At 39.5% G+C, this 16578-nt stretch overlaps 2 protein-coding genes across 3 annotated transcripts in view; one reads left to right on the forward strand and one right to left on the reverse strand.

The window, feature by feature from the left end:
* Nucleotides 1-5220, forward strand: part of Rarb (retinoic acid receptor beta) — a 145840-nt gene extending 140620 nt beyond the window's left edge. Inside the window, exons 6-8 of one of the 2 annotated variants that reach the window (XM_057770019.1) lie at nucleotides 906-1110; nucleotides 1840-1998; nucleotides 3821-5220. In XM_057770019.1, the coding sequence (XP_057626002.1) occupies nucleotides 906-1110; nucleotides 1840-1998; nucleotides 3821-4017 (561 nt within the window). In that variant the 3' untranslated portion in view covers nucleotides 4018-5220. The remainder of the gene's footprint in view (nucleotides 1-905; nucleotides 1111-1839; nucleotides 1999-3820) is intronic. The other variant, XM_057770021.1, reaches the window with a different exon arrangement.
* Nucleotides 5221-5277: 57 nt separating this feature from the next.
* The window catches only part of Top2b (DNA topoisomerase II beta), a 66351-nt gene continuing 55050 nt past the window's right edge, over nucleotides 5278-16578 (reverse strand). The window contains exons 31-36 of the mRNA XM_057770018.1: nucleotides 16061-16262; nucleotides 15125-15204; nucleotides 13431-13541; nucleotides 9854-9979; nucleotides 6594-6688; nucleotides 5278-5766 (exon numbers count right to left, since the gene is read on the reverse strand). Coding sequence (XP_057626001.1) covers nucleotides 5599-5766; nucleotides 6594-6688; nucleotides 9854-9979; nucleotides 13431-13541; nucleotides 15125-15204; nucleotides 16061-16262 — 782 coding nt within the window. The 3' untranslated portion in view covers nucleotides 5278-5598. The remainder of the gene's footprint in view (nucleotides 5767-6593; nucleotides 6689-9853; nucleotides 9980-13430; nucleotides 13542-15124; nucleotides 15205-16060; nucleotides 16263-16578) is intronic.

Below are 16578 nucleotides of genomic sequence, written 5' to 3' on the forward strand. Positions count from 1 at the left end.
ACAATCCCCAAACCCCACCACACCATGTGATCATGGAGTGACTCCTTGCTGGCCTGCAGTGATGGCTTGCCCCCCTGGCTTTCCAGACCAGGCCCAGTCATTACAAAGAGCACCTCCTTCCCTCTGTTCATGAGACCTCCTCACCCTGCCCTGGAGGCCCACGGGACATTTGTAACCTACCCAAAGTTGAGACCCACAGGTGACGGAGACCATCCGGATTGCCTGGCTAAGCTGCACAGTAGACCTGGCCTAGCCTAACAGTATAACTTTGTGAGGCTACCGCCTGTGGTCCAGAGAAAACTTTGTCTTTACTGCAGCTACTAAACCAGAGACCAGGCAACTGCAAACCCTCTGTTCTCACAGGTCTGGAGGCCTGGAGCCCAAGATCAGCCAGCCAGTGCTGCTGGATTCTTAGGTCACAGGCCCTCTAAAATACCATAGTAGACATGCCCTGAAGTGTGTGTGTTCCCATGGCGATTTTAAACCCCAAAGAGTAGACATGAAGATTGGCTATCACATTGGTAAGGATCACCTTCCTTACTTTTGGTTGACTAAATGCTGAAAACAGAATTTTGTTCCTCTCTTTCTCTCTAGTACCTGGCTTGGTGCCTGAGAGATAAGTCCTCAGGAAATAGATATTTCAATCAAATGATGATTTATTTCAGTAAAAAGTTATTTCTCAAAATGCGTGTCCCACTTATTCCCTGAATAAACTAGATCTGTTCTTAGACATATGCCAATGTCTAACAAAAGAAGACACTAACAGTCAACAGTTGGGGCATGGTGCCCACGAGGGGCCCAGGCTCCTCGAGTGCTCCTGCATCTACCATAGCTCTGGTGCGTGCGGTCAGGACAAATGGGAAAAGGGATCCAGCAGTTGGACATACGACTTTTCTTTCTTCCAGATTCTCAGAATTTGCACCAGGTATACCCCAGAGCAAGACACCATGACCTTCTCTGATGGCCTTACTCTGAATCGAACCCAGATGCACAATGCTGGCTTCGGTCCTCTGACTGACCTTGTGTTCACCTTTGCCAACCAGCTCCTGCCTTTGGAAATGGACGACACAGAAACAGGCCTGCTCAGTGCCATCTGCTTAATCTGTGGAGGTACTAACTCCTGGGGGGATCTTCATGAAAGCCCACACCGAGCAAGTCACAGGACAGCATGCATGGAGAAAGGCAGTGGGTACAACCTTCATGCCGGGGACAGTTGGACTTTCTCCTGCTGTAAATTAAGTAGTGGTATTTGAGCTCTTTCTGCTCTGAAAGAAATGCCAAAATGCAGTTTGTCTGCCTGTTTCTCTTGCGGGAAACAGGTACATTTGTAAAGGCAGGATCATACTGCTATATGCCTAAGCACATTTTAGTGAGGACCCAAATGTTATTTCTTAATATAGCTAGAATGATTCAAATCACTGCCTGGGATCCCCAGCATGCGGTGTGTACCTGGCGGACTGGAGTATGGCCCTTTCTTTGCAGTGACCCCTGCTGGCTAGCCAGAAGCCGACATTAGCTCAAAATTAATGGCTGTAATTAAGGGGCTGGCTTATCTATCTACCTGGCTTTCACAGCCAGCATGCCCAAGGTGCTTTTGTTCAGTTCAATACTGACACCATCTGGTCATGAGAAGTAATTCTTGCCTCTGGACCTGAGCAAGTGGGCATCAAATGTACTAAGCAACTATCTTCACATCTCGCTGCTTAAAGCCATTGCATTTATTCAGGTTAGTGCTGGGCCACCGAATAAAGCCGCTGTGCAGGAGGAATGGGAAACAAGCAAGGGAAAGACCTTCAGCCTTGGGACACTAAACACTGAATCCTTTCTCCTGCTATCCAGACCGCCAGGACCTTGAGGAACCCACAAAGGTAGACAAGCTCCAGGAACCGCTGCTGGAAGCACTAAAGATTTACATTAGGAAACGTCGGCCCAGCAAGCCCCACATGTTCCCAAAGATCTTAATGAAAATCACAGATCTCCGCAGCATCAGCGCTAAAGGTGTGTCAAGGATGGGGGTGGGGAGGCAGAGATCTGTCAGCTTTTGTTTTTTAATCTTAGGAGTCTCTTAACTGTGTAAGTTGGAAGGTATGTCTCACAGAAATCAAAAGGAATTAAGTATTGTCTGAACACGCCTAGGTGTACACAGTTAAGAGTGCCTCAGGTTTCCTTAGGAAGGCATTTTGACATTGTCTCTGGCGTGAGACAATGGACACAAAAAGCAGATACCCTACCCACTGATACTAAAAGATCACTCAGTTTCCAAATGGGATGACTAGTTAGAAGCAAAACTCTTCCCGACTGTATATGTGTTTTTTAAAATAGTTACTGTTGGGACTCACAGGCATGCCCTTGGAAGTTAAAGGACAATTATGTGGAATCCCTTCTATGTGTGTTCTGGGCCACCAACTCAAGTCAACCAGCGTGCACAGCAAGCTCTCAGCCCTGTAAGCCACTTCCCCACCACCTCGTTCTGTCAGAGTGTATTTAATACTCTGAGTCTATACATTCATTCCAGCTCCCAGGCATCTCAGGTTTCTACACACTTGGCCTATTTTCCTGTTGCATCCTAACCCCTAGGAAACAATGAGTAAGGCTTGGGGTCACTGTGGCCACATCTCTGGTATAGGCAATTTAACACCTGCAATTCTGAGTGAAGGAATTCTCACCTCATGACTCTCACTCTGTGTGACAACTCAGGCAATTACAGAAATGCCTAGAGCCATCTCATAGTTGAGTGCACAGGGCTTTTCTAGATAGCGATGACTCAGCAACTGTGCTAGTCCCTGTCCTGTACTTCCCATTACCAGCCTCCACGCCTGAGGATCTCAGCAAGCCAAGACACAAACACTACATTTCAGAAGGTGCTTAAATGCACAGTGAACTTGTTTGACAAGAAATCTCAGTTCTTGGGATTTTTTTTAGTGAGATATTCTAAGTTCATCCCAGCATAGGATTAAGAGAAGCAAAGAGACTAATGTTTGAGTGGATATAATTTAATACATATTTTAAAAAACTTAATAGGACTGTTAATATCATTCTCCACGGATAAGTATTCCAGTGACCTGAGGACTCACAGTCGTGTATAGAAATGTCCCAAGTCCCATATTAGCAGAGTCCAGCAAAACCCTAGCCACTTAGTTTTGAATCTGTTTTCCTGTTCCTTATGTTTTTTTTATATCTAACTAGCTGCATGTAGGGGCTGTGGGATCTGTGATGGCATAGAACCATCCAGTGCTGGACTGGGTTGCAGAAAACTACCACAGGTTGGGGCTCAAGTCTATCCTTCTATTGTAGAAACTGCCCATTCCTTCACCTATATTTTTCTGATCTTTCATCAGGAACTTCTCTTTGTAAACTCTACTTGCTGAATCTGATTGAAGCACTATGAAATTTGTTCATTATATATTTCCACTGTTTTTCCTTCAAGTGAAAATGTGGCAAGGCTCCACCAGCCTCTGGGGTGCCCTATTAGTACATATTCTGTATTCAGAGGGAGCGGCACTCACACTCTGCCTGAGAACCAATGTGCTTGGGATCTCAAAGCACACCTGACACTGACATTCTGGTGGCCGACATTCTAGCTGTAAACACCCGTATGTTTTTACTTCTAATAAATGGGTTCTTTTCAACAAAGACACAGGTCATTTGATACCTGTCTTCCACACTCCTTCACATACCTGACAGTGAATGTTGGTCCCTTTGTATCCTGGCGTGTATGCCTGTCTTCCACACTCCTTCACACACCTGAGAGTGAATGTTGGTCCCTTTGTACCCTGGCGTGTCCATATCTAACAAGTTTTCTATTATCCCTCAAAAAAAGGTGCAGAACGTGTAATTACCTTGAAAATGGAAATTCCTGGATCAATGCCACCTCTCATTCAGGAAATGCTGGAGAATTCTGAAGGACATGAACCCTTGACCCCAAGTTCAAGTGGGAACACAGCAGAGCACAGTCCCAGTGTCTCACCCAGCTCAGTGGACAACAGTGGAGTCAGTCAGTCACCACTGCTGCAGTGAGACACTTCCAGCTGCTTGCAGACATTCCCCAGGACCTTCAGTTCCCAAGTGAAAATGCAAGGAAAACATTTTTACTGCTGCTTAGTTTTTGGACTGAAATATGTTACACTCAAAAAGGACCAAGAAGTTTTCATATGTATCGATATATATTCCTTACTGTGTAACTTGCCTAGAAATACAAACTTTTCCAATTCTGAAATTCAGCCATTTCATGCCACCAGAAACTAGTTAAGAGCTTCTATTTTCCTCTCTGAACAGTCAAGATGCATGGCAAAGACCCAGTTGAGATGATTTAGCCCTGGTTAAGTTGCTGAAGACTTTGTACATACAGAAGTATGGCTCTGTTCTTTCTATCCTGTATGTTGGTGCTTTCTTTTGTCTTGCATACTCAATAACCAAGACATCAAGGTTATGGAGCAGACTACTGTACGTCTTGCTTTCATGAATGACAAGGCCTCACGGTAAGGAACCAGGACCTTTGTACAGTACAGGACAGGACTAAAGACACTCTGGTTTAAGTAATGTGGAAGCTTCTCCTTGCTTTTTGATGCTCTCAAGCTGCATCCTTTCTTTATGTTGCCCAGATAGAGTATATCACTTCACTGCACTAGCAGAAGAGAATTCTGTATCAGTGTAACTGCCAGTTCAGTTAATCCAATGTCATTTGTTCAACTGTTAATGTCACTTTAAATTCAAAGTGGTTTATTCTTAATGATACAACTACCGAATGAAAAAAAAAAGATGCAGTTTTACAGTCATGATAGCCTCCAAGGCAAAAACACTGTCCAGTGTTAGTAAGTTTGTTTACCTGTTCACAAGCCATTGGAGAGATATCACAGGATAATCAGCAGACTAGTCTGCTTGGACTCTAGTAGCCCAGTGTCCTTCCTGACTGCCTGATCCTGGGATGTCCCCCAGTCTTGATGCTTGAAGGTATGGGCACGTGGCCTCCTCTGGCCTTGTTCAATCACTATGACGCAGAGTGCTGGCTGTGGGAGAGTGGCTGACAGACTCAAGTGTCCGGTTCTGAGTTCTCATGTAAGCACTAGTGGAATTTTTTGTTTTTGATATATTAGCAAAAGTCTGTGATGTACCTTTACTGGCTCTGTTTGTACATTGAGATGGTTTAACAGTGCTTTCTATGTTCATATACTGTTTACCTTTTTCCATGGAGTCTCCTGGCAAAGAATAAATATATTTATTTTAAATGTGTGTGAGAACTTTTACTGTGGATACACCTTTCAGTAAAGAATCTGAGAACACAGTTCCATTTTTAATGTTTAAATTTCATTTCAAAAAGCAGGTCTGTAGTCTGCAATCATGACAATTAAAATCTGTGCTAATGCACGGGAATCTATAACAATTCTACAAGTCAATCAGACAACACATGACATTTCAATGAGTAAAAAAGAGCATAAAACTGTATGTGTAAGAACAAAATGTTAAAAGGCCTACCACAATAATAAAAAACCATCAATTACATCATCACATTAAAATAAGCCAGATGTACAAAATTCTGAGACAGAAAAGACAAAGGACAACACAAAATCTTTTTGAAAAATGTTCGTGCTCTTTGGGCACTTAACTAAACATTGCAAAATCAACATCTTCTTCTTCATCAGACTCTGCAAAATATTTTACTTCTTTCCTAGCCCGACCAGTCCGCGGCAGAGCAGGGGGTTCAGAAGTGAAGTCCGAGGGGAAGATGTCTACATCTGAATCCTGATCAAATGATGTTTTCTTCGGCTTCTAGACCCCCCACAAAAAACCCAAAAGTTTAAAAACCTCAAAGTTAAGGAAAATCTACTGTTAAGAACTATTATTCCTTATACTTACATTTATGCATATTGCCAATAATCATATTTTTAAAATTTGAATTGACATACTAATTTAAGCCTAAAATGAATTATGGATGAAAGAAACCCAATTAGATATATTAAGTAATTAGCTACTTTGGGCTCTTGTGTTTACCAAGTTACAGACTCATCAATGCAAGATTACTATTCTGCAACTATTTTTACTCAACAAGTATACACTATGTCTACATCAGAAATTATTCAAGTTGCCCTATTTTTAAGAACATATTCAGAATTCATGCAAGTAGGACAAGGCTATGCACAGTATGTAGCATACACTATCACAAGTGTTGGTAAAATATTAAAAAGTCACAGAATAGGCAAAACATAAAGGAATTGATGGGAAAGAAAAATTTATAAAGCTATAATATCCATATGTATATTTTTAAGTGTTAATAGGAAGAGAAAGTAAGTGGTGAGGGGGATGCACCTAAGGCAACTTATTCACTCAAAAGAAAAGGTTCTAAAGGGTCAGATTAATTAGAAACATTAGGCACAGTCAACTCAATTTTTAAACAAATTAGTCCAAGTTTATAAGATTATTCTAATATTCAAACAGCACACAACTTTAATAGTTTAATAGATAAAATAGGAGATTCTGAGGTAAGTTGACTCTGCTCTCCCATTGATGAGAGGTGAATATAGAACTCCCCAGGCATTCCAAGAGGGAGTGACTACATTCAGGCAGACTCGGAGCCATGCTGATGTGCTCCTGCTTACCTTGCTGGCTGGTTTAGATGGTTTTCTCCCAGGGTTATAATCACCTTCATTTTCTGAGCCTGATGCTTTCCTTTTCTTTGCCCCTCGGCCTTTACCTTAAAATACACAAAAAGAGTTTTCCTCCCAAAGGTCAACACAATGTAAAATAGATGCCCAAGTCTTACAATTATTTCTATACCCAACAGTGGAGCCTGCAATCCTACCCTCTTGCTATAAGTGACATACATATAGTTTGACAGCACCATTTTAATTCTGGAGTACATATGACTAAAGAATATTTTAAAAATATATTTAAAACAAGTGAGAAATCCTAGAAATAAGTTTCAATACTAAGCCCTGATTAAAAAAAAAAAAAAAAGACTAGCATTTTGCTAATATGACTCTTGAACCTAGGAATGAAACTTCTTACAAGAGTGTTTAAGTTACCTGTCATAGTCAATAAATTTACCAAGGTCTCAAACCGCATATATTGACCTCCACAGGCTCTATGACAGTTTTCCTCACTTTCCTCCTATTCTATTTCTTTGGCCTATATAATAAGACCTGGCCTCAGATATACCAAACAAAGGAAGTGAGGGAGAGAGAGAGAGATGGAAGAAACTCAAGGGAGTTAGTTCCTTATAGCACCTTTTAAACTTATTTTCAGTATATTTACTTAATCTTGCCAATGTTTCAACTGAGGAACAATGTTCTAAACTGCTCTATGTCCTTTACTCTAATGCAGCACTGCTGCACAGTACAGCTTATTGATATGTGATCCCCGTCACTAAACTCGATAAAGCTGAAGAAATTAAATCCTTTCCTTAAAGAAGTTAAGCTTTCGTTATTTGCAGATGATATGATAGTATACTTAAGCGACCCCAAAAACTCTACCAAAGAACTCCTACAGCTGATAAACACCTTTGGTAATGTGGCAGGATACAAGATCAAGACCAAAAAATCAGTTGCCTTCCTATACACTAAGGATAAGGAAGCAGAGAGGAAAAATCAGAGAAACATCACCTTTCACGATAGCCACAAATAGCATAAAATATCTTGGGGTAACTCTGACCAAGGAAGTGAAAGATCTATTTGACAAGAACTTTAAGTCTTTGAATAAAGAAATTGAAGAGGACACCAGAAAATGGATGAATCTCCCTTGTTCTTGGATTGGGAGGATCAACAGTAAAAATGGCAATTCTACCAAAAGCAATCTATAGATTCAATGCAATCCCCATCAATATCCCATCAAAATTCTTCACAGATCTGGAGAAGACAATAGTCAATTTTATATGGAAAAACAAAAAACCCAGGATAGCCAAAACAATCTTATACAATAAAGGATCGTCTGGAGGCATTACCATCCCTGACTTCAAACTCTATTACAGAGCTTCAGTATTGAAAACAGCTTGGTACTGGCATAAAAACAAGAGAAGTCGACCAATGGAATCGAATAGAAGACCCTGACTTTACCCCACAAACCTATGAACACCTGATTGTCGATAAAGGAGCTAAAAGTATACAATGGAAAAAAGAGAGCATCTTCAACAAATTGTGCTGGCATAACTGGATGTCAATCTGTAGAAGAATGAAAATAGATCCATATCTATCACCATGCACAAAACTCAAGTACAAATGGATTAAAGACCTCAATATCAGTCTGAACACACTGAACCTGACTGAAGAGAAAGTGGGAAGTACTCTACAACACATGGGCACAGGAGAACACTTCCTACGTATAACCCCAGCAGCACAGACACTAAGGGCATCATTGAATAAATGGGACCTCCTGAAACTGAGAAGCTTCTGTAAAGCAAAGGACACTGTCACTAAGACAAAAAGGCAACCCACTGACTGGGAGAAGATCTTTACCAACCCCGCAACTGACAAAGGTCTGATCTCCAAAATATATAAAAAACTCAAGAAACTAGACCGTAAAAGGCTAATCAACCCAATTATAAAATGGGGCACTGAGGTGAACAGAAAATTCTCAACAGAAGAAGTTCAAATGGCCAAAAGACCCTTAAGATCATGCTCAACTTCCTTAGTGATCAGGGAAATGCAAATCAAGACAACTTTAAGATACCATCTTACACCTGTCAGAATGACTAAAACCCACCAATGATAGCCTTTGCTGGAGAGATTGTGGAGAAAGGGGTACACTCATCCATTGCTGGTGGGAATGCAAACTTGTGCAACCACTTTGGGAAGCAGTGTGGCGGTTTCTCGGGAAATTCGGGATCAACCTACCCCTGGACCCAGCAATACCACTCTTGGGAATATACCCAAGAGATGCCCTATCATACAACAAAAGTATATGCTCAACTATGTTCATAGCAGCATTGTTTGTAATAGCCAGAACCTGGAAACAACCTAGATGCCCTTCGATGGAAGAATGGATGAAGAAAGTATGGAATATATACATATTAGAGTACTACTCAGCAGTAAAAAACAATGATTTCTTGAATTTTGCATACAAATGGACGGAAATAGAAAACACTATCCTGAGTGAGGTGAGCCAGACTCAAAAAGAGGAACATGGGATGTACTCACTCATAATTGGTTTCTAGCCATAAATAAAGGACATTGAGCCTATAATTCGTGTTCCTAGAGAAGCTAAATAAGAAGGTGAACCCAAAGAAAAACATATAGTCATCCTCCTGGATATTAACCTTCATCAGACGATGAAAGGAGACAGAGACAGAGACCTACATTAGAGCAACGGACTGAAATCCCAAGGTCCAAATCAGGAGCAGAAGGAGAGAGAGCATGAGCAAGGAACTCAGGACCGCGAGGGGTGCACCCACATACTGAGACAATGGGGATGATCTATCAGGAACTCACCAAGGCCAGCTGCACTGGGTCTGAAAAAGCATGGATAAAACCGGACTCACAGAACATAGCGGACAATGAGGACTACTGAGAAGTCAAGAACAATGGCACTGGGTTTTGATCCTACTTGCACGTACTGGCTTTGTGGGAGCCTAGACTGTTTGGATGCTCACCTTACTAGACCTGGAAGGAGGTGGGAGGTCCTTGGACTTCCCACAGGGCAGGGAACCCTGACTGGTCTTTGGGCTGATGAGGGAGTGGGACTTGATTGGGGGAAGGAAATGGGAGGCGGTGGTGGGGAGGAGGCAGAAATCTCTAATAATTAAATAAATATATAAAAATAAATTAAAAATAAATAAATAAATAAATAAATAAATAAATAAATAAATAAATAAATAAACCCTTTCCTTGCAGCACATGTTTAAAGGTTATACAAAGACGGTCCTCACCTTTTGGTGTTGTAGTCTTCTTTGGAATGCCAAATTCAGAATCAGAGTCAGAGTTTACAGTTTCTATGACTTTCTTCTGTTTAGGTGCTCTCTTGGCCTTAGGGGCTGTATCTGAAGGTGGTTTACCTATTAAGCAAACATCCTTTTAGTTGGTTAATGTAATATACTTATCAACAAACCAAGCTGAAGTGAGTTCTGTAAAAGTGAATTTTTTTTAATTACTGCCAAGAAACTGAGTAGTCAAGAAATGGTTTCTCTCTGCTGAATGCCAGCATAAAGGCAAACATAGCCCTTAAATGACAAAGCAAGTATTACTCAATTAGGCATAATTTGAATTTTAGGTTATTCAATTGAGACATTTTAAGCACGGGGCATTAAAAGGAATTAAACAGTATCTTTTAAATATATATTCACGACAAAAAAGTATCTTTGACACACTAATTATAACTGCACAATAAGTTCTAGCTTATCAAAATGATTTAGTAGGGAAAAGTATTTTTATGGGGTCCTCAAATAGAACAAATACAAAGCAACTCATTTCCCTCCAACAGTTGAAATCCAGACTTGGCATTTTTAAGTGGAAAGAAACATGAAAATCCTAAATCAGTAGATGCAAGCACTCACTTTGCCATATTGTTTTTAAAACGAGCCTTTTATTTAACTTTTTATCTGTAGTTCCATGTAAACACTAACAATCACTTCTAACTTCGGCTTTCTCTGGTAGTGTTCTCAAGCTTGCAGAAGTTAAATGGCACTTTCATACCCTCATCCTATAATACTGAAATATTATAGGATGGCTTTGGCTGCAAAATATTGGAACTGCAGACTATAATGTGAATAGTAATACTGTAACTCATGGTTAACATAGATAGTTCTATGGAGAGTGGACATGACATGGTATCCTTCCCTTGAGATTCTATCTGTAAGTTGTATTTCAGGAAGGAGGTAGAGAAAGGAAATCTTGCTGAGGCCTTTGAAGCAATTTTCTAGTTCAACTAACTCAAGACTGTTCAGCTAGGAAAGAAACAAGTAAATAGGTTAGGCAGAAGACAAACCAAGTCATTTTAGTCTTTTAGTTAAACTAAGTCATTAGCTTAATGAAGGAAGCAAGGTGACAGATTTCAAGAAAGGATACAGGTCCTATAGTGTTTTAGAAAATGCTCACATGAAAATTAAAAGAAAAAAGATGTTTTAAAAGATTTAAAAATGTTTTGATTGCTTAAAAAATTTACATGTAGGGGCTGGAAAGATGGCTAAGCAATTAAGAGCATTGCCTGCTCTTCCAAAGGTCCTGAGTTCAATTCCCAACAACCACATGGTGGCTCACAACCATCTGTAATGAGATCTGGTGCCCTCTTCTGGCGAGTAGGCATATATGCAGACAGAACACTATATACATAATAATTAAAAATCTTAAAAAATAATAATAAAAAATTTACATGTATAAGCACACATGACCAGAAGAGGGCATCAGACCCAAGGAACTAGAATTAAAAGTGGTTGTGGGTCACCTGATCTGGATGCTAAGAACTAAACTGGGGGCCTCTGCACCCTGTTCCCCCCACCCCTGCCGCAGCCAACTATCCAGCCCTAAAAATGATGTTTTGAAATGAAATTATAGAGTCTGTCTCAATTTGAGTTCTCTAGAAGCAAAACCTGACTGACCCCAGGGTATGGGTTCAAGTGTAAATCACCAGGAGGTGATGATAAGAGTATAGACTTGAGACAACGAAGAGCAGCTAGTCATGGGTAAGTTACCAAGCCAGTCATTACCCTTGGAGGTTAATTAATCTTTTGGGGGAACTCTGGATAGCCAATACAACAACCCTAGACATGGAATCTGCGGGCAAGGACACTGAGCTACTTCTACACCAGCTTTTCTCAATCACTGGTGGAAGGGAACTAGGGGAAGTAGGGGAGATAATGGTCCAGCACAACTGCAAAGTCAAAGTCATCAAATGAGGAAATACAGACGCAGGCCAGCACGTCCTGAAAAGCGAGAGGAGCCCATTACGGGCAGCCACCTAGAATGCTGGCTAGACACCCATTTCTGAGCAGTCTTCCCACGGTTCTCGTGCATTCTGACAGAACGCGGCCTTTCAAGATTGTCAGTACTGCTGTTGTGCTACACTCGGAATACACGTGTCTCTATGGAGTATACTACACGTGTGTCTCTATGGAGTATACTACACATGTGTCTCTATGGAGTATACTACACACGTGTCTCTATGGAGTATACTACACACGTCTCTATGGAGTATACTACACATGTCTCTATGGAGTATACTACACATGTCTCTATGGAGTATACTACACGTGTCTCTATGGAGTATACTACACACGTGTCTCCATGGAGTACACTACACACGTGTCTCCATGGAGTACACTACACACGTGTCTCCATGGAGTACACTACACACGTGTCTCCATGGAGTACACTACACACGTGTCTCCATGGAGTATACTACACGTGTCTCTATGGAGTATACTACACGTGTCTCTATGGAGTATACTACACGTGTCTCTATGGAGTATACTACACATGTGTCTCTATGGAGTATACTACACATGTGTCTCTATGGAGTATACTACACATGTGTCTCTATGGCATATACTCTATCTTCTTTTAGGGAACATATCTCTCAACTAGATGTGTCTTTTTAAAGTAGATATTATTTTCAATGTAAAGCACTAATAAAGAGACCAAGATACATGATTTACATATTATATAACATTAATGAATCAACTCAGCATTTCACGAACAATCTAAGGCTATGGTAGTGGGAAAAAAGCTATAATTCAGAAAATTGTATCATGTAAGGAGTGGCAGGAAGCAGAACTAATAGATTATAGAATCAAGATAAAAATATATATTCTCTACCCAATCTAATGAAGAGCGTTATAGGAAAACGATCTTTTGTTATAGTTACCTATTCTTGAGAACTTCACATGTTCATACAATGAAACATAACATCCACCCTATGAGTCTTCTCCACCTTCTCTCATATTCACCTCACCACGCCCCTCTTCCAATTCCGTGTTTCTATAACCCACTAAGTACAATGAGTGCCCATCCTACTAGTCAGAATACCCTCAGAGAATGCTTCCCCTCCCCATGAGGTTATCTACTGCCAAGAGCTCTTTACTAAGGGGTAGGACCTAGAGAGTGCCCAAAGTATCAATTTAAATATCATGGGATTATTTTATAATGACAAATCATCCCTCCCACTTCCCTTTTTTCAGTTGATCTGCCTCTGCCTCCCAAATGCTGAGATTGAAGGAATGCAACACCACTGCCTGGCTAAACTGCAACCTTAGCATATTTTACCTCATACACAGAATATGGGTAAACAAAGTGTGCATGGGGCGATGACTATATTTTAAAAATATGGTCTAATAGGAATTTTAGCAATCCCTTTACATTATTAGAAAGGAAAAGGCATTCTCTTAATATTGTAATTGTAAGTTTCATAGTGAAGTAGTCACTCAAAGAGTTTCAAATGATATTAAATTCCCTTTCACATCAATCACCTCTACATAGCTTCTGTAATAACACAAGCAGGTATAAAATACGTACCCTTTTTAGCAGCCACTGTTTTACTTGGAACTTTATCTGTTTGCTTCAGACCAAATGATGGTGCAAAAACAGAAGCGGTATCTTCTTCATTGCTGTCAAATTTAGCTGAATCTAAAAATGTCAAAGCTGTTTTATTAAGAGACTGTAAAGACCTCTGAGTAAATTGAGTCTTTGATGACTTCCTTAGCTAATAAACTGATCTTGTTTCTATTGTGATCATATAATCTACAATATACAAACAGCTGAAAATGGAAAATATACCAATGTTATATCTCAAAAATGTTAAGTCTGTTGTGAAACAATATACAAATATACAGTATATATATATATTTGAAAATACAATATACAAATTCACATGGCAGTGAAGATTAATAATATCAAAAGTTAAATATTTAAAGAAGTATATACTAATGATTTGTTTTCAGAAGAAAAGGTTCCACTGTGATAATTTCAGTGTCTATATAAATACTGTTAATCCTTCTAGAAATTAGTCCTAATGCCTACCTACATCTAAAAGAGCAATAAGCACTCATATTTTTATCAACAAATTGCTGAAGACTAATTTTAAAGGCAAGCTTACCTTCGGTTTACATTCTTGAGGGAGGAGATAGGGTCGTGCAGTGGAGCCCATATTGGCTTCAAACTCAAAATCCTGCCTCTGCTTCCCATATGCTAAGATTTAGGCATGTGCCACCATGCCCAGCTTCAACTTACTTTTGTCTACAAATTAGTTTAATTTAGCAATTAACTATTCCATTCCTCAAACCATATCAAGAAATCTTTCAATGACCCCTTGGAGGTAATACTTTTACATGACTGCTTTGATAAGCTCTGTCAACAATGAATGCATACCTATACTTAAAGAAAATGTACCAAGTCTAGGTATGTCTGTAGGAATATATTTAAAAATCCAAAACAGGTGCTTGGGAAGTGGCTTAACCATTAATGCCTTTGCTCTGCAAGCAAAATCCACAGGAAAGCAAAGGGGGCATAGTGTCCTGCCTGAGACCCCAGGCCACAACAGGCAGAGAAAGGAAATTCCTCCTTCACTAAAAACTGACCAGCAGTGCTAGCTGAAATGGCAAATTTCAAGCTCAAGAAGAGACTTGCCTCAGTATATAAAGTGGAAAACACTGAAGATGACACCTGCCACCAATGTTGGGCCTCCACATGCACACATGTACACACCCTCACACACACCATACACACATAATAAAGACAGTGAATCAGTTAAGTGACTTTTACAATACTACACACAATATATATATGCACTAAAAAGATATATCCTGGTTATATTTTCTCCTATGGAAACTTTATTCTCTCTGCTATAAGAATTTGGTAAGACAAATCTGTACCTATCCAGTACCTTTATAGCTGCAAATAGATTCACATCACCATATACATCAAATTTCAATCTTCCAAACTTTTTTTTATATTTTATTCATTATTAATCTTATATATAGACACAATACCCAGCAGGCTACAACCTCCTAGCATTTCTGCCTATATGCTTCCATAACGCTGGTTCTAAGCAGTCAGTGAGTAAGTTTTATTGTATTTGGCAAAAAGTGAAGTCTTTCACTCATGAAAAACTCCGCAGTCAAATCCTGGCCTAATGATTTTTCTAGTTTTTTTCTCTACCAAGTACAACAATCATATAATAATTAACTAATGAAAAGACTAAAAGAACATACCATCTTCTGACTTCTGAGAATATGAAGGAAATGAAAAGAGATTCCCAAAATCCTGACTTTTTTTGTCATGTGACGATTTTCTATTAGAAAGAAAATATCACAAAGAGTATGTAATTAAAATATCCTACATAATATACACTGCATGATTATAACCAACAAAACTAGTTCTTTCTGTATTAAAGACGGTCAACACCTGCACCCTGCCCCTTTCCTCACAAATTTATATAAGTAAATATATGAATACAGATATAAGATTAAAAAATATTGATTTAACATAAAATAAGAATGGAAACTAGGCAACAGTTTAAAGTTATTCAAAGTGACACTAACTTAGTTCTACATTATTAGCAAAGGTTCAAAGAGAAAGGTGGACTCCCCATCATAGCAGGTAGTCAACCATTCCTGGCAGCAGACCACAGGTGGGCAGTTACTTTAGAAACTAGTCAAGACTGGTTATATTGATTTATAATGTCTTTTTAAAAAATCCTAGTCCATAAATCTTACTTCTCCATGTTAATGCTGGCACTCATCAAAACAATAAAACTGACCAAGGACAAATCTACTGAAAAAACAAGTTTCCTAATTCCAAAGATCTAGAAACATTTTGTAAAACAGGAGCTCCATGAGAATATTTTTGTAAACAACATTTTACTGTAACAAACTATAGTCATTTATTTACATTGTCTGAGACTACTTTCTTACTACAAGGGCAGCAAAAAACAGCTGTTACAAAGCCATATGACAGGGACATATAAAACATTTATTCTAAAGCCCTTCACAAAAAAGCTTGCCAATCTTTCCATTAACTTACAGCAACAGCTAGGGAAGAGCTGCAGTATTAACTAATTATTTCGTAAGGAAACTTTTAGCTGGAATTGATTACTTCTTGGCGCCCATGGCAAGAGCTTAATGGATAACCACTGCTGCATTACTTACTCTGGAGTAGCTTTTGATTTGCCTGGAGAAAAAGCATACTCATCTTTATCTAAGCCATCTGAAGGAACAAACTCATCTTCCCCATCATTAGTTACGGGAGATGCTTTAACTTTCAGTTCTTCTATGTCATTATTGTCATCATCATCATCAGCATCGTCATCTTCTTCTTCCGAGAAATCAAAGGTATACTTAGGTCTTTCAGCTAGGAGGACAGGAGAAAGGAGTGTTAACAGGACACAGTGACACACGCTCATAGTCCACATAATTAGGAGCTGTGGACCAGTCACTTGTGTCCAGGGCTTTGATGCCACCTGGGTGGCATAGAGAGGGACTCACTCAAGAGCAACAAGAGAATGTGAAACTCAAAATCCTAGATTTACCGCTTAAAATATCTTTAAAGTATGTAAGAAAAAGATGAACATTTAAAGAACAAAAATCTATACTTTGTTCTCAAAGAATGGTATCTACCTTATACTTTTCAGGAGGCTGGGATAATACTCTGTGTTTGTTAGAACAAC

Source organism: Chionomys nivalis, chromosome 5 (assembly GCF_950005125.1).
Source record: "Chionomys nivalis chromosome 5, mChiNiv1.1, whole genome shotgun sequence".
NCBI classification, from domain to species: Eukaryota; Metazoa; Chordata; class Mammalia; order Rodentia; family Cricetidae; genus Chionomys; species Chionomys nivalis.